Source organism: Emydura macquarii, unplaced genomic scaffold, assembly GCF_026122565.2.
Source record: "Emydura macquarii macquarii isolate MOO-44397 ecotype Brisbane River unplaced genomic scaffold, CSIRO-AGI_Emac_v2 contig_2676, whole genome shotgun sequence".
NCBI classification, from domain to species: domain Eukaryota; kingdom Metazoa; phylum Chordata; order Testudines; family Chelidae; genus Emydura; species Emydura macquarii.
Genome location: NW_027132813.1, coordinates 26,637,496 through 26,662,374, shown reverse-complemented (window position 1 = coordinate 26,662,374; position 24,879 = coordinate 26,637,496). Strand labels below are relative to the sequence as shown.

Genomic DNA, 24,879 nt, shown 5'->3' with positions numbered 1-24,879 from the left:
ATATTTCCACCTCATTCCTGCAAGTCATTTGGGGCCAGATTTTTAAAGGTATTAGGTGCTTAAAGATGCAGATAGGTGCCTAGTGGGATTTTCAGAATTACCTAGGTGCCTAATTCCCAGTGGTTTCTGTGGGAGTTAGGCACTAAGGTTCTTCTGAAAACCCCACTAGGCACGTATCTGCATTTGTAGGTGCTTACATACCTTTCAAAATCCATCCCTTGGCTGCTGATGGGTCACTTGCTTAAAAGTGCATCTATGCTTTTCTCCAATCTGTGCCAGGACATCCCCAGAGATACCTTGACATCATCAGATGTCTCCCATGTTGAGATGGAGTCTCTGCATGTTAAAGACCAGGAGACACAAGCTGATTTGGAGCGACTCAGCAATCTGGAGGGGTCGGAGTATTCGGATCAAGCTGGTACAGCATTAAAGGAGATGCCAACAGGGTTTGAACTAACTGTGCAGATAGCACAGTATAAAGACAACAAGAAGCAGCAGCAGAATGAGAAGATGGTAAGTGGAAGTGAAAATTCAGCTAGAGGGAAGATCAGGGTGTATAATGGGAGATGTCACCCAGTCAAGGAGCTCAGCCCCTAAAGGAGAATGGGAGCATGGGATGTCTGAGCTACCACTCCCACGAGGCAGCAGCTTGGACTGACACAGATTAATATTGAACTGATGTGAAATGAAACATTTTAATTTGGTTCAATGAGCCAAAATGTTTTGATTTGGGTCCATCTGACCTCAACAAAATACTTCATTTAGATTTACCTGTAGAAAAATGTTGATTTTACAGAAATTGTATTTTCTGCTGAAAAAAAAAAATTCAACAGAAAATTTCCAACCAGCTCAACAAAATACCTTTTTAGAGGAAACTGGTGAATATTACAGGACAAGTCAGTCAGTATGTGAATATTTCATTGTCCAAAGTTTTAAGTACATGAGGCCAAATCTGTTCCGTCAAAGCCTGATCAGATCTCTTATATCAGCTTAAATATAAATTTATACCTACTCCCAAATTGTACCAGGATGCTTCCAGAGGTACCCCAACATCATCATACATCCCAGATGATATGACAGAGGGCCTGGATGATAAGAGACAAGCAGTCCATTTGGAGAACAGGGCAAAGAGAGAATCTGATGCTTTGCAGCCAGAAGGATTCACCAGTGTGGGTGAGATCAGCAATTTGGAGGAGCTGGAACAGCCATGCGGCAGGCGCATCACAACCTCTGATCTCGAGTTGGAGAAGATGAGGTGGGATTCTGCACTGACTAGGCTGAAACACAAACATGAAGACAATGAAAAGCAGCGACAGCATGAGAAGAATATGGAGCAGATACGCCAACAGGCAACTCCCAGATCAGTAAGTGGGAATGGGAAAAAAGGGTTGGGCATGACAGAGAGGGAAACTCAGGGCCCAGATTCAATGATGAACTATTTCCGCACTTCCATAAAGTCTCATTCCTTTGAGTATTCAAAAACATTTTCATCCTGTTTTTACATTAAACTCAGAAATGTGATCCCTACAGCTCACACTGTTGCTCACAGAGATGTCAAGATACTGCCTCCCATAAGAAGAACCAAGATAGCACTGACTGTGATAAAATTAAAATGAGCTATTACAGTACTTTTAACTCGCAAATTAAGTTTATAGGGTAAAGTTCAATGGGCTTAAGAAAAGCATAGAAGGAATGTTTTCCAAATGATGAGTACAACAGAGTAATGGATCTTACTGATGGTTTTACCAATTATCTCAGGGCCAGCATTAGGGGGAAATGATCAGAATGGTTGCCCTGGGTGACAGTGACTAAAGGGCACCAAATCTACATGGGGGCATGCCATATCTCTCAGCTGTTGTTGTTTAGTGTTTGTGTTTACTCAGCCACTCAAGGGGCACTGAAAATATTTGTCACCCTGAACATCAAAATGATGAGGGCCCACCTTGGGTTACCTGCCTCCATAATAGAACAGGTCAAAGAGGACTTATTGCTAGAATAGTTTCTGAGAGATTTCCTGAGGCACAGTTTGATGACCAAACCAAGTATATCACAGCAAACAGTTATGAAGGGAGGTAGATATCTAGCCACCAAGCCCAGAAAGATGTGGAGGATGGGGCAGATTTTGCAACCCCTTGCTCACAGAAGTAACCCTGTTGAAATCACACAGTCCAGCTTTTGTAGGATTTGATTCATCGTTAATAGGTGTCCAGTCTAAAGGAGATCATTTTTTGACAGAGGCAGAAAAGTTTAGAAGATGTACCACCTGCAAATCTCAGTTGAGTGGGTTTTCCTGATCAATATTGTTGTCTCTGGTGCTGATTCTCCTCTCACTTTCAACAGTTGGTTACTGGTGCGAGCAAGAGGAGTATCAGACAGTCTGTTCCTATGTCATCTATGGAAAGATGTATGTGTATCTTTAGCTTTTCTTGCAGGCTTTGTGCTGTTAGTTAGCACAAGATAGATAGAAGTGTTTGCTTTATTATTTATACTGCAGTAGACTTAGGAACCCCCGTCATGGTCGAGGACCCCACTGGGTGAGGTGCACAGAGAGATTTTAAATTTACTTGTTGCACCTTCATTCTGTGTATATTGTTTGGAAACAAGGACTGTAGGAGCGACGTGATCTCACTTACACCAGTAGTGCCAATGGAGTTACCAGTGTAAATGAGATCAGAATCAGGCCCTGTGTATATTGGCACTGTTCCAGGCTCTATCAAAGGAAGAAACTGCCAATTCCTTTGTTAACATAAGGCCCCACCATTCCCATACAAAGGTTGTGTACGTGCAGATCTGGAGATGATTGAACTTTTTGTTCTTGAAAGAGGAATTAATATGTGACTATGAGCTCACACAGAGCATGGGCTACACTGATGGTAGCATCCAGTACAGACCAAAAGGAGTGGGTGTGCTGAGTAGAGGCATCTGTACAGAGTAGTGTGCAGAATGCGGTCTTGCAATGTCATGCATCTCTCTTCCTTTTCCCACAGTTTGGCCAAGGACTCCATGACCTACTCCGGCCCCAGAACCAATACACCTTGTTTCTGTACTGTTTCATCTTTATACACCTCATTTACACAGTCAGGGAACTGGCTTTCTATTTTGTTATAAAGCACTACCTGTTCTGCTTTGCCATTGTGCTCTGTTTCATTTTCAAGAAGATTTTCCTGGATTACAAAAATAAGAAAAAATGTTGCTAAAGCAACAGCATATTCACTACAGCTGAAACAGATGCTGATCTGTCCTCGCTTTTCCTGCTCTCCACTTTCATTATCCCACCTGCACTTCACCAAGCATTTCCACTATCATCATATACACAGTCATCTAACTTATGCAAGTTTAACTTACTCCTTTTGAATATTGTAGCTGAATATCGTTGTTCACTTACATGTTCTCCCATTAACATATTCAGCATAATTCTGTCACATTCACCTATCCTAATAAAGTTACATGTAATAAGAAATCACTTTGGAAGATGTCTTTGTGCATTGAGTCTCACCTCCTTGGTGGAAGATAGTGGCTTAGCTCCGGGCCTTGTGTCTGTGAGGCTGAGTGGAAGGGGGCCCACATGGTTATTTACTCTTGGTGTTTGCTCAGTGAAAGGGTTTGCTTGTTCCTAGCTGGGATGCGCCAAGCTCTGTAGTTCCACGCAGTTGCTTTTGAGGATGGGTAGCTCATTTTCACTAATAAGCAGCCAAGGTCTGGTGACTGCTGAGATTGCTATAGACTCAGCATCTATAAGGGAGGATTTAGGAGATAGTCCCAACAGAAAGATCAGACACATTTAGTCAGAATTTGGGTATGTTCCTTTTACACTACCTTTATCATGCATCATAAGGACACTCCTGCCATCATGCATCTGCATCTGACAAAGTGGGTTTCTGCCCACGAGAGCTTATGCCCAAATCAATTTATTAGTCTTTAAGGTGCCACAGAACTCATGTTGTTTTGCTGAAAACAGACTAACACGGCTATCCCTCTGGAACCCGTCAACATCACAAAGTTTCTTTCATTCTCTGTGCCTAAATCTTGTGTGATGAGAGCTATATTAACCCTCCAGTTTTCCTTCATAGGCTTTATTCTGTAAATTATCTGAGGGTTCAGATGACTATTATAAATGGGCTTTTGGGAGCAGGACTAGACATCAGTGGGGGAGAGTTCAGCAAATGGGAAGATCCAGCAGCCAAACAAGGATCCAGTGTGACCAACTGATATTGAGTGGGGAGGTAGAGTTGACCAACCGTAAAGAGAAGTAAAGAGAGTGGCAGCAGGAGAAGATGGAGCAGATGTGGCAGCAGGACCCATTCAGCGAGGTAAGTGCAGGTGAAAGTGAAGCTAGGGTGCCTGTTACTTCTTTGAGTCCGAATGTTGCCAGGCAATATCAGAGTGTGGGGAAATCTGAAGCAGCAATAAGGGTGGGTGAAGCAGCAATAAGGCCTTTTACCAGAAGAAAAGAACATCAGAGGGGTACCAACAAGCACAGGCCGCAGTGCGCTGCCCTGCCATCAATAGAGACACTAGCAATGCCTAATTGATTTGTCTGGTTACATGACAATTGCACTGCATCTTTGTTTTGCGTTTGTGCCGGGACACACACCTGGTTCATGACTGTGTCTCTTAAACACTACCACAATGCAAATAAAAAATAAAACAACAGGAATTAGTGGCATTTATTATTATTTCACACGTATACTGCGGTAGCACCTAAAGGCCACAACTAGCTCAACACACATAATTGACAGTCCCTGCCCCAGCTCAAGGTGGGTCACAGTGCTGGTGCTTATATAGTGGGATAGGCAAAAAGGACTAGGATGTGCTGAGCAGAGGTGTCTGTGACTGAGAGCATCAAGGACAAAATCATGCAAGGTCACACACAGTTTTCCCCTACAGTTTGACGAAGAGCTCCAGGGCCTTTGCCTGTCTATAGCCAACTTGCATTGTCCTGTATTACTTCTTCTTCATACACATTATGAGGGAACTGAGCTCTTTCGTTATGAGGTATCTTTTGTTCTGCATCGCTGTTACCATAATCTACTTCATTAAAGCCTTCCGGTATCATTTGCATGCTTTCCTTTGCACACTTTCACTATATTGATGCTGGGGAAACCAATCCTCCAAGCATCTGACTGTCTTGTATGCAATAGCCAAACCACCATCTGTGGAGTAAAAGGTTTGTTGGATAATATGGGCACACATCATTGCGCTTCGCCAATACTCGATATCTGTCAGGATGCTGTTTTGTGTGCCTCTGCCTGGGTTAACCATACTTATGTAGACTGCTCTGTCCCTTGCAGCTAGAAAGCTGATCAGAAGAGATAGCTGTCTGCTTCAGCTAAGAATAGACTTAAGTCTTTGAATTCTTCACAGCACCCTATCCCCTTCACTAACAACAGCAAGTACCCAACACAAGGGCAGGCATTTGTGGTTTGAGGTAAAGCCACAGGAACCTTGGTGGTTTCACACTATTTTAGCATAAGAATAGGCAGAATTTCACAATTTGAATCCATAGGCGTCCACAGCACATTTCATTAGGGTGTGCACCCACGGTATTTTCATTAGGGTGTGCACCCAGGATCTTTATCAGGGGCAGGCGTGTCAGACTATTCCACCATATTTGAATTTCCCGCCGTGTCCTAATCTCCGCCGAGAAATCTCGCAATGAACGGGATTTCGGTGGCAGATCGCGGCGTGCTTCCCTCCCCCGCAACATCGTGTGGCTACTTAACTTTCAGCGGCAGCTTGCTGTCTATTGCCATCTGCCAAGAAATTGCGCACGCCGACTGCTCTTTCGGTGGCAGCTCTACCAGCCAATATCCCTAGCCCAGGCCCGTCTCTAGAAGAGAGAGTGTGTGCTTGTGCAGTTAAACTAGGACTTGTAGTTTGAGACTGAGACACAGAGAGATTTGTGCTTCTCCCTGTGACATGGTCTACCATATCAAGATCAAGAACTACCAGCCCCAGAGTTCCTTGTGCTACCAACCAGCCACTGTATTGTTTTCCATGTTGGCTGTTTCCTGAAGGGAGGCTTAAACAACGCAGTATGCTGGCAAAAATGAAGGGTATTCACCAATTGTGAAAAAATGGCATAAACTATAAACTAAACTTCCTGAACATGAAAAGAACATTGAACATAAAACTTGCTATTGCCAGTGGAAGCAATTACAGCAGTCACTGTCAGTTGGACATGGAGTGGACAGTGAGATTCCAAAAACAAATGTTAACAGAAGCTACTAGATGGAAAGAAATATTGGAAAGATTGTTGGCTGTTACCTTATTTCTTGCTTCACAAAGTTCAGCATTCCAAGGAGATGATAACCTGATTGGTGACCCACACCATGGTAACTTTCTTGGAACTCTTGAGAGTATACCTTTGGGGGGCTAATTCATGATTTTGCAATGAAAAAGGCCAGAAAAATAAAGCTGTACAGTTAATTGGCCTCTTTATAAAATGTTTGCAGTCACATTGGTCCATTAAAATAAAAAATCAAGACATTGCCAGGACATAACAACTTTATAATGACCAAAAAGTTACAAACTAATCAGCAAACTTGTAGGAGTCTCAAGCTGGGTGTTATGTTAAACAAAAATAGCAAAGGGGGGGGGGGGGGGTCATTGTTCCGAAATGTAGAATATGTAACAGTAATTTCAGAATTCAAACTTTTTTTATGGCTCATGAGATTGTATGTCTGGGATGAGGGATTGCGGGAGGGGGCCCGTGTTACAAGTTTGTACTGGGCCTGAAAAAATTATGCTTGGGCCCTAGGCTCAGGGGTGAGGATATATGTGCTATTTCTTTAAATCTGTAGCAGGAATCTAGACAGGAGGGGAATAGGGCAGGTTATTATCATTTACTATTTAATTATTACTCTAGGCAGAAGCTGTATAGTGAAGCAAAGCACAAAAAATGACCTAAATTAGGTGCCTAATTAAGGATTAAAACGTGTGTAGGTGATTGCATGTGACTCTTTCTGGCCAGCTTTGGACAGGGGACCTTTCACCACAGAGGCAAATGTGATAACCAGGAAGCTTCAGAAACCATGGGCTTGTGTGTGGGGGGGGAGGGATTTTACATCTCCCCAGCCTTCTGCTGTAGTAATGAAGCCCAGCTGCTTGATCACTTCAACCTTAGCAATCAATTTACATAACATTTCATTTTCAAGTCACTCTTTGCCAAAAATGGTCTGGAAAGGTTTTTTTTTTGTTTGTTTTCAATTATTATTAATTAAAGCTGAGCTGTTTCATGAGGCTCAAATACCAGCTCTGTTAACAAGGAGTTTGTCTGAGCAATCTCCATCACAGCAGAAAATCCAAGTCCCCTAAGAAACATTTTGAACTTAAGATGAACTTTTGTATGTACAAAGTTTTGCAAAACCCAGTCAAAATGTTCCCATTTTGTAATCTTAATTCTGGTAGCAGAATTTATTTATTTTATTTTTTTTGAAGGGGTGGTGGCTGGCTGTAGACATTCCAGTATTTGCAACACAAACACCACAGTATCATGCCAGGACAAGTAAACCCCAGAATGAATGTTTAGCTAAGAACAAAAATGAAACTTCTCTGTTTTATTTGTCCCAGTGGGGTGAAATACAAAAGTAAGCAATCAGCATTATTAGAGGAAAGAAAATCAGATTTTTAAAAATCTTGCCCTTTAAATAATGTAAACTATTATTACTCAGGCAAGGAATTTTAATTTTAAAAAACACCTGGTTTTAATCTGACAGTGTCTCTTTAAGTAGTTTCATTTTCTAGCTGGTCTATTCCATGGGTTTGAAAAGACACCAGGCTTCTGCTAGACATAGCTATACCTCAGCAAGATCATGTGTAATCCTCTCACCCAGTGAACATCTCCGAGGTCTGCATCATTTGAAAATAGCATATATCTGACAAGGAGCTCCACCCCTTAGCAGTAGCAGCTTTTAGGGGAAGATAGAGGAGAAGTAATTGGACATGTAAACTGGCTGAGGAATAACAGCTGAAAGGCAGTTGCAGCCTGTCTCTGTTAGGGGTAAGAAGGGCATACCTGCTACTACCTCTATCTTGGGAGGCTTCAACAAGCTGCAAAGGTAGGTGTTCCGTACGTGGGAAGGCAAGGGGAGAAAGAGGGAAAGCACTTAACTTAGTAGCTTTGAGAGGACTGATTGACTGAGTGCAGTCAGGGATCCAGGGCTCCTAACTGGTGGTGTATATTCTGTACAGAACAGGTAAGAGTGACCTGTTTACCTCCTGTACCCTGTAAGTTAAGTGATTTATAGGAGCAATAGGTTGTAGGAAGCTGTTTGCCTGTCTCTATTGGTGGGATGTATGTGACACTTGATTGTTTTTCATTTTAGTCTGGTTAGCAGCTACTACTAATCTCTCTCTCTGCCCAGTAGATCTGTGGGCTTGTTTAGAGGGCAACAGAATAGAGATGACCAATCTTCTGCTCTTCTTGTTCTTACTCCCTAATATTTTAGCAAGCAACCTTTGCTTGCAGACAGCTTGAAGGGAATGATCAGGTGCAATTTCTCTGCTTAACTGCAGGGAGTACTAAAATTATTGTTCTTATTATTCCTGATTGGATGCTTTCTCTCTGTCTCCTGGTTAACAGTGCAAGTGCCAATACTGCTCTCTTTAGCAGATGTGTGTGTAACATGGTTTGCTCATCATATAGGAACTTCCTCAAGCTCTTGTGGGGGTGGGGTGGATGACTGACTGATAGTGGTTGTTCATAGCATAAGAACTTTCCCAAGTTCCAAGTAACCATTCTCATTTGGGTGATGGGGAGGAGAGTTATTAAACCAATTGGATTTTTAAAAATAATTAAATGTAGTTGTGAGAGAGCATAACGGTTCTAGATCCTGCCTTCAAGCTTAAACTTCATCTGATGCCACTATGATTTGTGGCTCATGTGGAACCAGATTGTGCTCTCATTTGCAGTGGTGTAATTGAAGCTACAGGAGTTACTCCTGATTTACACTCAGGTAACTGAGAGCAGCATTTGTCTGGTAGCATCTCTCTCACAATGTAGACAATCCTAGACAATGCTAGAAATATTAGGGCCTGATGCTGCAGATACTTGCACATGTGAATCACTTCACTCTCATGAGTAGTGAGCCAACCAATGGACTTAGGCTCATTGTGAGGATGCCCTGCCAATTAAATCCCAAGGTAGCTAATTTTCTTCCCCAATTCCGGAGTGTGAGTGTGTATTTTGATCATAAATAGTTTGTAACCAATGTGTCAAATCATGAAACTGAAGTTTATAGACATGCTTTTGAATGACCATTTTTGATGTGCTGCTTGTCTGTCTAATGTTAAGGTTTTTGACACAGACTGTTTATATATTTATTTATTGGAGGAGGGGGAGAGAGGAATATTAAACAAACAAACCCCCCATTTGGTAATAACTCTGCAAAGGCAATTGCTGTCTGCATGGCTTTTCTTTTAAAAAAAAAAAAACAAACTCAAACCATTAACAAGGTGAAAATGTGCACAGTGTCCCTGTTAAGTCTAATCTGTGCCAGAAATACCTTTTTGTAACTGCTAGCTCCTTTCATTCCTTCTCACTTCACACCTGGGGATTGCTGATTGCTCATTGCTCATCAGCTCTGTGCACCAAGCGATGCATCATATGTGCAGGTGAGCAAGCCAAAATGGTCATTCCATTTCTTAAACCCCTGGTCTTCTTGAGGAGGTATCAATGTGCTTTTCAATGACTGGGATTTGGCCCATTCTTCTGAAGTGCATAACACACCTGGCACTTCTCCCAGGGCCTGACCCAAGTTGCACTGAAGTAAATGAGAATCTTTCTACCGATCTCAGTCAGGGCTGCATCAGCCCCTCTGTATCCGGCAGAGTACATGCTAGGTGTCAGAATCAAGTTTGTTTCAATACTATAGCAGCGTGAACAGAAACAAACATCACTTCTACATCAACCTCCTGCAGCTGTACGCCTCCTAGATGTTCACACCATGCTTTGTTAATGCAGTATTCCACTGGACAAAGATGCAATTAGCAAAGCATTTTGACCCAAGTTGTACAGTGTAATATTGCTTAGCAGCAGGGCATTGTGGGGGAGGTTACTTTGTTATTGCCATTGTAAATAATCACAAAATGGATGTGATTATTTTAGATTAAAGATGGACCTGTTTAAAGTGGGGAGGGGGGGAGGAAAGGAGAAGAGGTCCCATCCCTGCAATTAAAATGGCAACATTTGACCAGTTTTGGGAATTGCAGTGAAACACACAAATCTCAGATGTCCTGGTTTTCAAAGTTTTGCGTGGCTGTTCATCAGCCCTTTGGCCTCAGCTTGTAACTCTCTCCCACTGAAATCAATGGAACTGTTTGCATGTGTAGGGATCAGGTGATCTCTAATTAGTAGCAATGAGTGTGCTGCTTTGGGACCCAACCATGTAGCTAATGTTGAGAATAGTCCATTTAAATCACTGAGATGATCCCTGGGAGTGATGTTACTCATGTTTCTAGTGTTTGCAAGATGAAGCGCTGCGTCTTCTGCTCAGTATGACCTGGAGTCATGGGGCAGCTGCAAACTCAAGACAAATATCATATTTGGGACTCGGACTGCTTTCTTCTGTGGGCTATTCCAGCTGCATGCAGCTGGCCATTTGAGCTGAGCATGAGGTGATGACTTTTGATTTGTTTGCCCGCATTCATCGCTTTCTTTATGAACATAACAACTCTGCTCTCTGCTGTGTATCAACAGTAAGTGCATGTGCTAGCGCCTTAAAATATGTGAACTACATCGTCCGTTAGGCTAACAAGGAGGGGTTATTTCATGGCCCTACTGCAGCAGTTCTCAAATTGTGGGTCAGGACCCCATTGTAATGGGGTTGCCAGGGCTGGCGTCAGACTTGCTGGGGCCCAGAGCTGATGCGGAAGCCTGAGCCCCACCACTTGGGGCTGAAGCCAAAGCCCTCGGGCTTTGACTTCAGTCTCCCCACCCCAGGCTGGGGCTCAGTCCCTCCTCCTGGGGTCGTGTAGTAATTTTTGTTGTCTGAGAGGGGTTGCGCTGCAATGAAGTTTGAGATCCGCTGCCCTACTGGTATGAGGCAGAAATGAGTACACTCCTTTTAACTGCTTGTAGGACACACATTCTCATGCTTGCACTCTTAGTCTTCCTTCAAATGTGTGTTGTTTTTTTTGTTTTTTTTTTTAACTGATGTCTTTAAAAACTTAAGTGAAATTGGTGGGATTGGCAGGGAGAGAGGTAGCTGTTTGCCTGGGGTTTGGAAAGTGCTAAAATATTCGGTGGACATAGGTTTATGTGGGCTTGAGATATAGCATGGGATTTTTAAATTTAAAAGGGAGTGAGTGGACAGGCCTTGGTGAGACCAGGGGAGCAGAAAAGAGGGCACCCCCTGACAGCAGGGGTAAAAGGACCCCTGAGGACCACTCCCCAGCCGAGAGGCACATTCCAGAGTGAGGTGGGGGAAGATGGGATGCCATGGCGATGCTCTACAGAGGACTGGGAAAGAAAAGGCCATTCTTGGAAGGGGGTAGGAGAGAAGAAAAAGGATGAGGTGCCTCACAAAGATGCTGGAGGAGCAGCCCCTCATGGGGGAGTGGGATTACCATACATCCTAGCCCCACGAGATTTGGATAATAGGCCATCAGGCTTCTCCACCAAGAAGATAACAAGGTGGAGAGGGAGTCAGGCCTTGCAGGGGCAAAGCCATGACTGTCGGTGGATGGATCAAGGAGCCTGGGGGAGAGGCGGGGTTGCTTATACCTGTGGATAAGCATCCAATTGCTCAGATGCCTGTTTGAAATAATCCCATATGTCTTGGTTTTCACTGGTTTCATATGCATTGCTCCAGTGCTCGTGGAGGGCTGTGTGCTTTTTTTTTTTTTTTTTTTTTTTTAAATGTATGTTTGTGATATCCCATCACTGTCTCTGAATCCCTGTTGTGGCTCCTTGCTGCACTGAGCACCACGTTCACCTTTCATGTTCTCATGTTGAAGAGCCGGCGCACTTCACTCTCCCCTGTAGCTCTGCCTTGCTCACCTGTCAAAACAGAGACCGTGCCCAATACTGCTTAGCTCAAAGAGCTCCTGACCGACTTCTCAGCACTGCTTAGCATTGAGGACTCCCATCCAGACAGATACCAGGCCAGATGCTGTTTAGCCTGGAGGTTTGCTATCCAAATATTGACCTTGGGGTGCACAGGGTGTGCGTTAGTGGGAGATCTTGCTACTTTTTAGCATTTACCCCATTCACTGGCCAGAGAAGAGAGTAGCTTGGACTGAACTTTGGCCCAAATTTTATCATGGGTCTTAGGGAAACATTTGTATCAGGATGAACAAGACAAGGCGTTTGGAAATCAGTGTGGTTTATTCCATCCTGTTGTTTATATTCTTGGATAGAAAAAGAGAAAGCAGGGTTGCTAAGGTCTAACTGGCTTAATTTAGAAACCTATGTAGAGTCTAGAAAAGTATAACAAAAGTAACTATTCTCTTTATCAGTGCTCTGACTTTTGGTCTCACAGAACCTGAGTAGTTGCCTTTGACCCTTATTCTGCAAAGGACTTAAGCACGTGCTTAACTTTAAAGCTAAGAGTAATCCCATTGAGGTCTATGGGTCCACTTGCATACTTAAACATGTGCTGAACTGCTCTGCTGGCTTGAGGTCTATGTGAGTCCCGTGGCCTACTCTGATGAACTCTGTCCTCATGTTTTATCATGTGTAAAATGGGGCTAATACTTCCCTACCTCACAAGCATGGTAAAGGTTAATTCATTAGTGTTGATAAACTATGCTGGGATGCTCTGCTGAAAGATGCTAGTCCAGTGCCAAGATGTACAAAGTGGAAGGGGTGGGGGGCGCAAAAATGATTCAAAGGCAGAGGGCATTGCTAACATTTGACTTGTCTCAGGGCGCCCTCTTTTGGAGCTTCTGAATCACTGCACTGGGTTCAGATGTATCTTCAACAGTCTTCTCTCCGCTACCTAACATCTGCCCTCTGTCACTAGGGGCTTTGGTTTTAGGTATGCTTTAAAAAAATGTCAGGGGTCCTTTTATAGCAATTACATGTAAAATCAGAAAGTTTAATCTGACTTCGGGGGTTTACTCCAGCGCTCACCCTACTCCTCAACCCTGTGCGGCTTCCAATGAGAAATCAAGTAGGAGTGGTGTAAAGCTGATGGCCAATTACGTGTAGAGGTCAGATGTGGTAAAACAGGCTCTCTCTTGATATAAAAAGGCACATAGACTGGGATTTCCAGAGGATCCGAAGGAAGGCTGGTGCTCAAATCTCATTACATTTCAGTGAGATATGGGCATCTCACTTCCTTTGACACTTTGAAAATCTCACCCTTTGACAGTAGAGAGTGAATTTTGTCTCCTGGCTGGCTCTCTAACCAAAGGTCTCTAAAAATAAGATGGTACGTTATCTAAAGCAGATCATTTAAAAGATGGTTTCAGATGCTATATTATCTAATAGGAGCAGAGAGCAGGGTGGAGTCCAGGCAACAATTTGTCTCTGGCTTAAACCAAAGCTGCAAAATTGTTATGGAAACTTACCAGCTGAGACACACAAATTGCTTGCTTAGCCTGATGGAGTTAGGAGAGGATAGGATGCTTTTTCTTAGCCCTCAAAATAAATAACTTGTCCTTGGCTAGGCATGAGGGTGATTAGAAATTTGTGAGGTTGGCTTAACCAATGGCTCCAGTCATACAGGGTTAAAGAAACATTCTTTTGTCTGGCCTCGAGTAAGCTTGAAGCCTGCCTTGGGAGGGTTCAGGGGACAGCCCATTATCTGTTGGAGACGAAGGAAGATAGCTGTACATTTCTACCAGCCTAGAGAAGTTGTTTCACTTTATTTCTATTGTCTAGAGTCCTTTCTTTTATTCACCGGAATGTTCTCAGGCATCCTCACTCTGCTTGATTCCATGAGACTTCCTGGATTTGGAACTGAAGGTTCCTCTCAAACACCTGCGTTCCTGGGATCAGCTAACCATTTTAAGCAGGGCCTATGTAGGGTCAGTGGAATGCACCTAGAGGAGGAAGAGCGCCAATGACAATACCAAGGCATCAAAGGCAGTGGAAGGAGAAGAGTCACTCCTCTGTTTAAAATAAAGTGTCTGTTCTGCTTGATCTTTGTTGGCCCGCTGCACCACAGTAGAACTTCAGAGTTATGAACACCTCGGGAGTGTAGGTTGTTCGTAACTCTGAAATGTCGGTAACTATGGACAAAATGTTCTGGTTGTTTTTTCAGACGTTAACAGCTGAAGGTTGACTTAATACAGCTTTGAAACTTCACTATGCAGAAGAAAAATGCTGCTTTAATCATTTTAATTTAAATGAAGCAAGCACAGAAACAGTTTCCTTACCTTGTCAAATCTTTTTTTTTTTTTTTTTTTTTTTAACAGTCCCCTTATTTTTTTTAGTAGTTTACATGTAACACAGCACTGTGCTGTATTTTTCTTTGGTCTCTGCTGCTGCCTGATTGCGCACTTCTGGTTCCAAATGAGGGGTGTGGTTGATCGGTCAGTTCCTAACTCTGAGGTTCTCTTTCTCCTGCCTGCCTGCTCATTCTCCTGCCCCAAACCTGGAACTCAGTCCGTATCTCGTGGGAGTCCTTTCTTCTAGTTTAGCAACAATTTGATCAAGTACTTCTATCTTCCAGCCTCTCATAGTGGGGTATTATGAGACTCCCTAGCCCGGTGCAACAATCCAGAACAGAGATGCAGTGACTCCCCGAGGTCACAATAAACTAAGGACCAGTCTTCATGGGTATGTTGTTCAGGTTGAGCCTGCCAAGCCACAGCGAGAATTTGGGATCAGTTGAATCTGACGATGCTGCAGCTGTATGTTGCCCTGCGTAGGATCATGTCGTGGCCTGTTTCTGATTGCGTTCTGCTTAAAAGAGCACCAGAGCTTCTTGTTACCCCCATCTTGGTCCTACTGTGGCAGCTGTCTCTGGGGCAAGTGAAGATTAAAGAAGTTTTTACCATCCAGTGTTCCAAAGGTTATTGCCCAGCTCAGTCAGCTGATATCCATTGTCAGCCTTCTCCTGTGGTTCCTGCAGACTATGCCTAAGAAGAGTCCACACTTAAGAAAAAGTTCATTATCCCAGGGCAACAAATAAATGCAGTGAAGAAGCTCTCTAACCAGCGTGTTCCATGCTGGACCTGACCATGCTGTAAGGACAGCATCCAGACAAAGAAGACCAAGGAGATGCAGAACTTCTGTATCAAGTCACTGGTGACAGAGGTTATCTTCTGAATTTTTCCTGGATGGTGAACACTCAGCCTTGCTGGTGTCAGAATAGCATAAATGAAGACTTGGAGTTGGGGCTGGACGTGACAAGCCTTTGTCCTTTTTGCTTATCGGCTCAAGATTTTGTATCATTACATGTAATGTGGTAAATGTTTATTCTGCCAAAAGTGTGGAGGAGAGCTGCTGTAACGAATTGTCTAAATGTTATTTGATAGCCACTGTAGCAGAGAGGGGTTAAGAAGGCTGGGGTTCAGGCTATGATTAGGTGAAGGTGGATGTTCAGGGTTAGTGCTTCGATTAGGATTGAAAAGCACAAAGTTTCCCTAAGACTCTCTCTCAGGTCTCAACCCAAGATGGAAGAAATCTAGCAAGATTATTTGTTCTCCTGACCTTTGTCACATTGGACCTGTAATAGTGGTTTCTTTTGATGTGGATCCAGCCTCGAGGTAAAAGTGCAAGAAAAGGTTTGGGGCTGGGGTTTGAATCCAAATCTCATTCTCCTGATATTCCTGGTGTGCAGACAATGCATGTCACCAACTGATCAGTGACCCCTGGTTTGTAAAGTTCAATATCTTCCTGTCAGTCGCTGGACACAGAGCAAGAGGCAGAGAGATCCACTGGAAGCCTTTGTATAATCCTTGCAATTCTCAAACACCAGGAGAGGGACTGAGAACTGGTATTTTCTCTTGCTGTTCTTTCACTGCAGAGAAGACATCTGGAGGTATTTTGATGGTGGGAATAGCAGCTGGAAGAAGATGACGGCTAGGTGGTCTTCTGCAGCCACAGAAGGGTGTTCTTAAAACTCACCTGGGGCTGGTCAAGATAGTCTCTGAAGAATCTACCTGTCTGTCAGGTTTGCAAGACAGTTTGTCTGACAAATGACAGCCTAGGTCAGTGTGAAGAGGGGAACCTTGACATAATTTCTCTGGGCAGTCACATAGGAGGCTTCTCTCATGGGCTGGCGCCAAGCTGTTCGCTGACTGTGGCACAGCAGAATCAGTCACAGCTGCCTAGAGCTGACTGCAAAGGTGACATAAAGGATGAGTACCTTCTTTTACCAGGAAAAACAAGTGAAGAAAATCCTCTGTCAGAATGAAGACGACGAAGATCTTCACAAAAGAGCATAAGAAATGAAGAGCGAGTGCTCTTGTGTAGCCCACACCATGTGAGGCAAAATGAGACTGATGTAATGGTGCTAGAGTCTGCATCAGGAGACAAGGTGCCCACTTAGCCAGCACTGCCACTAATTTCCTTTGCTGCCTGTTAATCTGAGAGTGAAAGAACAATCCATCACCCCAGAGTGATGGATGCGAGGGGTGCCTGTACCAGATAAATCACAGGGACGAGGGCAGAAGAGAGGAAAGGAGGGCTGTGTGGTTAAAGCACTGAACTAGCACTCAGGTGCTTGGGTTCAATTCCTGTCAAATCACTTAGTGTTTGTATCCTTATTTTACAGATGGGAAAATAATTCATCCCCCTCCCCCACCTACACACACACCCGGGTGTTGTGGGGATAAATTATTAATGTTTGTGGGGTGTTGGTACACTTTGGTGATAAGGGCTGTACAAATAACAGATTTTTAAATATATAGTGCTTCACCTCTGCCAAAGTTCTTGGGTCACTGCACAACTGAACCAAACAAATACAAAAAATAACATGGAACCTTAAAAATCCAAAACAGAGCAACAAACAAGGCTGCAATTTAGTAAATAAAAGGAAAATGGAGGGACAGGGGACATCAGCATTAGGTCAGATTTCCAAATGTTCAGCACCAGCAACTGGAGCCAGATTTTCAAAAGAGCTCATCACCAATGTTGTTAGCTAAGCAAAGTCCAAAATGTTTAGCACCCAGCCGCTCTCATTGTGATGCTTCGGGCAGGTTTTTAAAGGCATTCAGCACTCAATATATTGAAACCTGGTAACTTATTTAGCTCTTTTGAAAATTTGTCACTGTGGAATCCAGCTCTGTACTGCTATAAAGCTGAGAAGATCAGTTGGGGAGGGATGTTTTTGCAAACAGTGTGTGTCTCTACCTACCAGAAGTAGCAGAATAGAACAATTCTAAGGTGTCTTATGGTTGCTTTGCAGCTCAGCTGCCTATGACTGGAAATTTACAGGGAAGGTGAAACGTTTGTGATCAGAGCTCTCCAACTCCGTGCTCCAGGAGGTGGCAGTCTCTGCAAGCAGGAAACGGTTGTTCTCCAGCAGATGTGCATTCTTTGTTTTTAAGTTCATCATATAGTTGTGGAGTTTTTCCTCATAATCTTTATCTTTCAGAAAAGACCAGCAGCCTGTGTGTTTGACAAATATTTGTACAGTACTGTAAACTCATACAGACTCCAAAATGACCTTTGAGTCAAAACGGGAGCAGATTCCCAGCCCCAAAAGAACTGGGGTTAGTTACTATTTTTGTATACAAAACCTGTATAAACAGAAGATATTAAAGTGTACGCTCTAAATGCTTCACCTCCACAACTGGGGCTGGGATAGCATAGCTGCATGTTCTCTTTATCAGCACTCTTCAAAATTGCTATCAAGGGCCCAATCTGGCTCTCCTTAAACAGGCAGAACTGCCATTAACTTCCCAAACCGCATGGGCCTTAGAGAGGGGATCTACAGGAGTGAAGGGTATCCTTGTGTCTTGGAGCAGGCTCTGAGGCCTTGGCACCCCCTCTTTACTAATGTAGATTTCCTTCCCTACCCGAAACTCAATCCTCCAAAGCACTGTGCAATTCTTGGAGATGCTAAGCATTCACTGGGAGGTGATGGCACTCAGCGCTTCTAAGAGCCCCTCAGCCCCTTATAGAATCAAAGCCAGAATAGCTACAAGGGCACAGTGGGGACACCGTGTGCGTAGTGCTGCCACACCTGGCTTTCCTCCAGCTCAGTCCCCTGCGGGGTCCAGGGAATGGGGTAGAGGATTGTAGTGAGCCAACTTTCCATGGGGGAAAGAAGAGATCTGTGCATGGTACACCTCCTCCTTGCATAGCTCTCCAGGGCACGGGCTGGCTATTATTAAAACCTTTATTTAGGACAGACCTTATGGAGCTGGGGTCTGCTAGTTTACAATGAGGGTCTGTTTCCAAGACAGGGCAATGTGTCTGCTTAGTTAGGCTGACAAAGGAAACCTAAATATATATAACCATATAAATAAAAGAGAAAATATAATAAATACATTGGGCCTGTTTCTCATTTACACTATGAGGTCCCTTGACACTGAAAGGGACTTACAGTAGTTGTAAATATAATTTATGCCCACTTTAAAGTCCCTTTATGCTATCTGGATGGTGTAAAAGGACCTTAATGAATAAAATTTCAGATTGGTTTGAAGCCGTTGGAAAACTGCTTTTAACAGAGCAGAAGTGCTTATGTTGCTATTTCTGTTTCAGGGCTGCACTTATTTTGTTTTAAAAAAAAAAAAATTAATTTCTTAATAGATTGTTCCAAAAACTAGGAGCCTTAAAAGAGACTTTCTATGGTTTCGCTCTTTGAAAGTAACAATTTGTGTCTGAAAACTTTTTTTAATTTTTCAGTGGAGTCACCAAGAAACAATTTATCTCATGTTGATGTCACTCCGTTGCTTTTGGTTTTTGGAGTGATTTTTTTTTATTTGACGCTGCCATAACTGAGCTCAGGATCCAGCCTTGCATATGATATGACTTGCTGGGTCCACATCTTTGACTCAAAGTTGAAAGCTAGATTTTTGGTTTTTGTCCATGTCTAATACTGTTAGCAGCTGAATCACATGGTGGTGGTGTTTCAAACTACCTACAGATCAATAAAGCCCCAGAGCATTAATCTGCAGATGGAAGGCTCGAAGCTTCAGCTGTTTTAATTCAGAACTTCAGTTTGGAAGAACAGAGCATATTTTTCTGCAGAAAGGCCACAAATTCATGCTCTGTTCCAATGTGGTCAGCATTGGGGAGGACTTGCATTAGGAGACAAACCACAGGGAAGCCAGCAGGACAGAGATGGACAAGGTGTATGTTCTGTTTCAAACTGTTCCAGTTAAAATAACTGCATTTCAAAGGGACTCAGAATATAGGACCAGTTTGATATGTTAGTCAATCAGCATAATTCCCAAGGCCTTTTAAGACAGTCCTGGTTTGTGAATGACTTTTTTTTATTTAAAGGAAAAGGGCATAAACATGAATTGGATACATTATCTGAATTGTTTGTGAAATGATGCAGTTCTCACTCTTTCCCCATTCCTGCAGGCTTTGGTATAAGGTAGCTTCCCATGATGTTCCCGGGAGACGTCGAGTTTCCCCAGCTATCTCAGGACGCACTTGGCAGGGAAAAATAATCTCCCCTGTGTTTCAAAGTTCTGCTTTAAAAATTGATTTAAAAAAAAAAAAAAAGTCAAACCTACTCTGGAAAATTCATGTTTTGCTCTCCTGTTGCTCGGACTAAAAATTGACATGTCAGTTTCACTTTCTTTCATAGGAGCCTAATGCTCCAGTGTTTGGATTGCAAACTCTAAAGGGGAATGTTTAAATGCAAACAAACTGTTTTCACTGGCATTTCAGACATTTCAGACACATTATAAAAGTGAATAGAAATGTTTCCTTTTATTTATTTATTTATTTATTTACTTACTTAAACTAAATGTTGTTGTTTGTATTCTGGTTGGTAGTACCTGGTAGCTCCAGTCAGTAACCAGGATCCCACTGACCTAGGCAGGCACTGTACAAACACAGAACGAAAAGTCCGTCCCTGCCCCCAAGGATTTTGGGACTAAAAAACCTGACAAAGTCCCTTTTATATATACACACGAATCCAAAGTGTAGCCCAACTGAGAATTACTAAACATCAGAAACGTGACATAAAAGATTGTAAACATAATAAAATCTGAAACTATCCATTTGTAAATAAATGCTTTAAACAGAGAAGATAAGCAAGGTAAGTAACGGAATGTAAAACATTATACAAACAGTTTTGAAATAGACCTGGAGTTTTATTTGCTTTGAATCTCTGTCACAAAGATGTTGGATCAAAGCTTCTCCTGCTAATGAGAAATAAATTGTATTAAATATAATTATATGCCACTCACAAAGATTCAAAGACAGACCTCATCAGCCATACAAATATCTAGGTACGTGCATTACAAGTTTTCTCCCAGGGTTGGGAAACAACTAATTTAATTTAATAAAGGGGGGCGAGGGGGAAATCGTGATTTTAATATTTTTATGAGAAACCCAATTACTAGTTCACAAAGCGTCTGATCCAAAACCCATACAAGTCAGTGGAAGTCTTTCTACTGACTTCAATGGGCTTTGGATCAGGCCCAAAATACACAGTAATCTTCCCCCCCACCCACCCACAACACACCCAGGCAATATGATAATGCATCTTCCTTTCCTCATTCTACATATGGGAAAATCACACCTTCTAGTCCCTGCTAATTTGGAGGCAAGAGCCTCACTGCCATTATCAGAGGTTCTCCAGTAACATGGTAATGAAGCAATGAGACATGACAGGTTGTGTGCTGTGGTCTAATAATGACATGTCTTGGAGGTTAATGGCCCCTGGCCCTCGCTTCCATATACCCGGTGACTATGAGCAGCTGACTGCCCAGGTATATCCTCATTAGACCTTGACCTACCCTGGCCTGTCTTCTTGTAGTGATGGAAAATTCACGTATACAGTTAAAAAAGACCATGCAATCCTTCTTTTCTCAGCCCAGGTGCAAGGTCATGTTTGAGGGGAATAATCACAAAGTGTTTGCTTACGGTAGTGAAAAACCATTAGCACACTTTAAGAGGAATACTTTGAAAAATTAATGGTTTTTTTTTGTTTTGTTTTTCCCTCAAAGAAGCAAATAAACTGCCCTCCCCTAACTGGGGGCAACAGCAGGGTTGCCAATCTTGCATTTTAGTTTTTACTGACGTGAAGATCTGAAGTTGATTTTTTTTTTTTTTTTTTTTTTACTGACACGGTAAACTTTTACTGACATTACTAAAAATACCATAAGCAATACAATACTGTCACAAAAGTGTGTACTCACTCATGATATTCTGTACACAGACATTTGGAATTACGCAATTGTTTTAGCTGCAGTCAATTGATCTATCAGGTTCTTTGGACATGTGCAATAATAGAAAACAGGAAATTGATAAAGTCATGGTCAGAGTAGTTTTATGATACAAGAAGAGATTCTGAATGGCAATCATTGTCAAAATACACTGTTTTATTTCTACCCAATTTCATGGACATTTTCATTTATTTATGGGTTTACGGACAGTATTAAAATTGTGTGTATATATATTTTTTTTTTTACTGACTGTAAATTTACAGCTGGTTGGCAAGCCTGGGCCACAGGCAGGGGGAGAATGAAAAGCCTCCCATTACACTTAGAGTCCTTGCTCTCTCCCGAGGACAGGACAAAGCTAGAAGGAGGCCTGGGGAGGAGGTTGGTCATTGCCTGTCCCCATCTCCTCTCCATGGCAACCAGCAGAAGTGACTTGCCTGACTGCAGAGAGAAGCATATGTTCTGCTCAGATAAGGGATTATACAGTGGCCACGCAACCCAGCTTCATATTGGGAGTCGGGGGAGGATCTGTGTAATCTGATAATCTCTGAATAAACTAGATTTTTTTTCAGATAGCACAATCTGATGGAAAGCCGTGCATGGTTCCAGCATACCTGAGCTAAGCAAAAACTCGGGTGCTTGAAAACAAGCTGCATGTGTGGTTTCCTTGGGTGACAGTTCAGTTCAAAACCCTCTCAGAATCCTTGTGCTGAAGCAGAGATGAGAGAGCCAACGTGATCTGCTTCCTGCCACAGCGTTGTCCTTAAACCTATTCTGCATTACTATGAAATGAAGCTCTGTTTACTTGTGCTGCTGGGAATGATTGCCGGACAGTTGCAGCTTGTGTGTATCTGCTGATCGCAACTGTGGTGGTATCACACCGGCAGAGAAGCAGTCACTTAAATAGGCAGGTTGCCTGATGGTTCATAAGTCAAAATCAAGACCCTAAAGCCCACCCAGAAAATGGACAGTCAATGCAGATCACAGAATACTAGTATATTGTGGTGATGTGGTACCTCCGTAAGCAGCTGCTTTTTTCTTTAGCTTCAGTTGCTGAGCACATGAAAGATGAAACACTCTTGTAGGGCATGTTACAACAGACTGATTTTTGAGGTGAAAATGACATTGATGACTGAAGCCATGTCCATGTCTGATAGAGATGGGAGACAGTCTGGTGGGCTGGGCACCAGAGCGGGAGTCAGGAAATTTGGATTGTATTCCTGGCTCTGTCCATGGACCTGTAGTGCGTTTGGGAAGCATCACTTCACCTCTCTGTGTCTACACCTACAGGAGCTCTATGAAACATTCCTAAAACTACAATACCCACCTAGAGAAGTAAAGAAACACATTGACAGAGCCAGACGGGTACCCAGAAGTTACCTGCTAGAGGACAGACCCAACAAAGAAAACAACAAAACCCCACTGGTCATCACCTACAGTCCCCAACTAAAACCTCTCCAACACATCATTAAATATCTACAACCTATCCTAGCAGATGATCCGTCTCTCGCTCAGGCAGTGGGCGGCAGACCCATCCTGGCTTACAGACAGCCCCCCAACCTGAAGCAAATACTCACCAGCAACCATACACCATACAAAAAGTCCAACCCAGGAACCTATCCCTGCAACAAACTCCGTTGTCAGCTCTGTCCACACATCGATTCTAGTGACACCATCACTGGTCCTAACCACATCAATCACACTATAAGGGGCTCATTCACCTGTACATCCACTAATGTTATATATGCCATCATGTGCCAGCAATGCCCCTCTGCCATGTACATTGGCCAAACTGGACTATCACTACGCAAAAGGATAAATGGACACAAATCAGACATAAAAAATAATAACATCCATAAACCAGTGGGAGAACACGTCAATCTCCCAGGGCACACTGTCACTAACCTGAAAGTTGTCGTACTTCTCCAAAAACAAACTTCAAAGAGAAACTGCTGATAGAAATGATCTGCAAACTTGACACATTCAAACTGGGTTTAAACAGAGATTTGGAATGGCTCTCTCATTACAACAGGTAATTGCTTTGCTCACCCATTCTCACCTCCTACTCAATGACTGTCATTAGCCCTCAAGTACCCGGCTTTCATCCATCTCCCCCATTGTTCTCTATGCACTTGTATATCTATGTTTCTGATTTACGGTATCATTCTACCTCTGCATCTGACGAAGTGAGCTGAGTCTCACGAAAGATTATACCTACAAAAATTAAATTTGTTAGTCTTTAAAGTGCCACAGAACTCTCGTTGTTTTCGCTGTGTCTCTGTTTCCTTTCCTTTCCTGTCCATGAAGACTGCAAGCTGTTCAGGCAAGGATTCTGTCTTGCTATGTGTGTGTACACATGAGTGTCTAGCTCAACGGGGCCCTGATCTTGACTGGCATTCCCATATACAACTTTAGAAGGAGACTGGGGCTGTGGGGAGTCCACCTCGGTTACTGATGATGATGGTCATCTAGAAGTTGCTGGCAAGCTAACCAAATGCCCATGAATAGCAGACACATGTTCTCTATAAAAGCAATATTTTGCCAGAATCTTCAAGTTGCTTTCACTAGCCAAGTCTTCATGAATGTAGTTCCAGAGACCTATTAACATAGTTGTCAAAATATACAAATACCTGATTCTAGAAAGATCCACTGAATTGTAATTTTTAAAAAAGTGTAGCACTAGGTACAGGATGGTGTCCACAGAGACATGATAATTATCTTTTTGTATAGACTCTCCTCGAAAATAAAGTATAGGATCAGCTGAGTGGCATGGAGTATTGCCAACAGTTTGTAGGCAAGCAACATTTAAGGAAGGAACATTCCAGAGCATTTTGCTACATTACATAAATAGTTAGGAAGAACTGAGTAAGCAGCAAAAACCAGCTCTCTGGCTAACTAATCTTGAGGCCACCCAACATGTCTGCATCCAAGATTGGTGTATATCTATTATGTCAAAGGGGCGATAGTCTAATGCAAGGAGTACCAGTGTTGCTATCAATACAAATGAGCAGCTCATTGTACCATTCCTTTTTTTAAGTCATTGTTCAAAATCATAAGTATGAAAAAATTAGTAGAATATTTCAGATACAGTAACTTCAAAAACAAAACAAAAAACCCCAAGGCAACCTAACCGGAGCAGTAATCAGCATGTGGTATTATGTAAGTAATAATGATTATACTGAAATTGATTCTTGGAGCTTCAAAAAGAACGAGTTCATGTGAAGGGGAGATAGACGGCATTTGTGAAGGTTACCATGAAATCCATTCAAAAAGCCGAGGGCTTGATCCTGTGCTTATTGAAGACAATGAGAGTTTTGCAATTGACTTCTGTGGTGCAAGATCAGGCCACATATGTATTGGCTACTAACATAAACCAACTAAATAATTAAGGCAAAAGGTCAGCGGTCTCTCTCTCTCTCTTTCCCTCCCCCTTTCTTTCCTACTGTCTGGCTATCAAATTTTGCTGCAAGCTACCACACTTGTCTGGCAGGCTAGATGAACACCACACTTCAAAGCGAGTTAATTTGCCTCACTTTCTGGAATTTGCAGACATTTTCTTTTCAACATAAGTGATTGATTTGGGAGGGGCAACGTGCATGTGGTGGGTCTTTGTGACCTTTTCTGTGCATGCTA

At 42.8% G+C, this 24,879-nt stretch overlaps 1 protein-coding gene and 1 long non-coding RNA gene across 5 annotated transcripts in view; both read left to right on the top strand.

The window, feature by feature from the left end:
* Nucleotides 1–435: 435 nt before the first annotated feature.
* On the top strand, nt 436–3,197 carry LOC137164387 (transmembrane protein 247-like). The gene is made up of 3 exons (XM_067565250.1): nt 436–513; nt 1,029–1,364; nt 2,988–3,197. Exons 1-3 carry the CDS (start codon nt 436–438, stop codon nt 3,195–3,197), a joined length of 624 nt encoding a protein of 207 aa, XP_067421351.1.
* Nucleotides 3,198–7,296: 4,099 nt separating this feature from the next.
* Nucleotides 7,297–24,879, top strand: part of LOC137164307 (uncharacterized) — a 67,676-nt gene continuing 50,093 nt past the window's right edge. For 2 of the 4 annotated variants that reach the window (XR_010922992.1, XR_010922991.1), the window contains exon 1: nt 7,297–8,060. This is a non-coding gene — a long non-coding RNA (uncharacterized lncRNA). Of the gene's footprint in view, nt 8,061–8,092; nt 8,199–24,879 lie in introns of those variants that run through there. The other 2 variants (XR_010922994.1, XR_010922993.1) reach the window with 2 other exon arrangements.

What these genes read in the sequence shown, in the direction of transcription:
- LOC137164387 (XM_067565250.1), top strand. Translation starts at nt 436, where the DNA reads ATGCCAACAGGGTTTGAACTAACTGTGCAGATAGCACAGTATAAAGAC. An exon ending in AGCAGCAGAATGAGAAGATG is followed by an intron (nt 514 to 1,028) that starts GTAAGTGGAAGT and finishes AAATTGTACCAG; the next exon opens with GATGCTTCCAGAGGTACCCC. An exon ending in AACAGGCAACTCCCAGATCA is followed by an intron (nt 1,365 to 2,987) that starts GTAAGTGGGAAT and finishes CTTTTCCCACAG; the next exon opens with TTTGGCCAAGGACTCCATGA.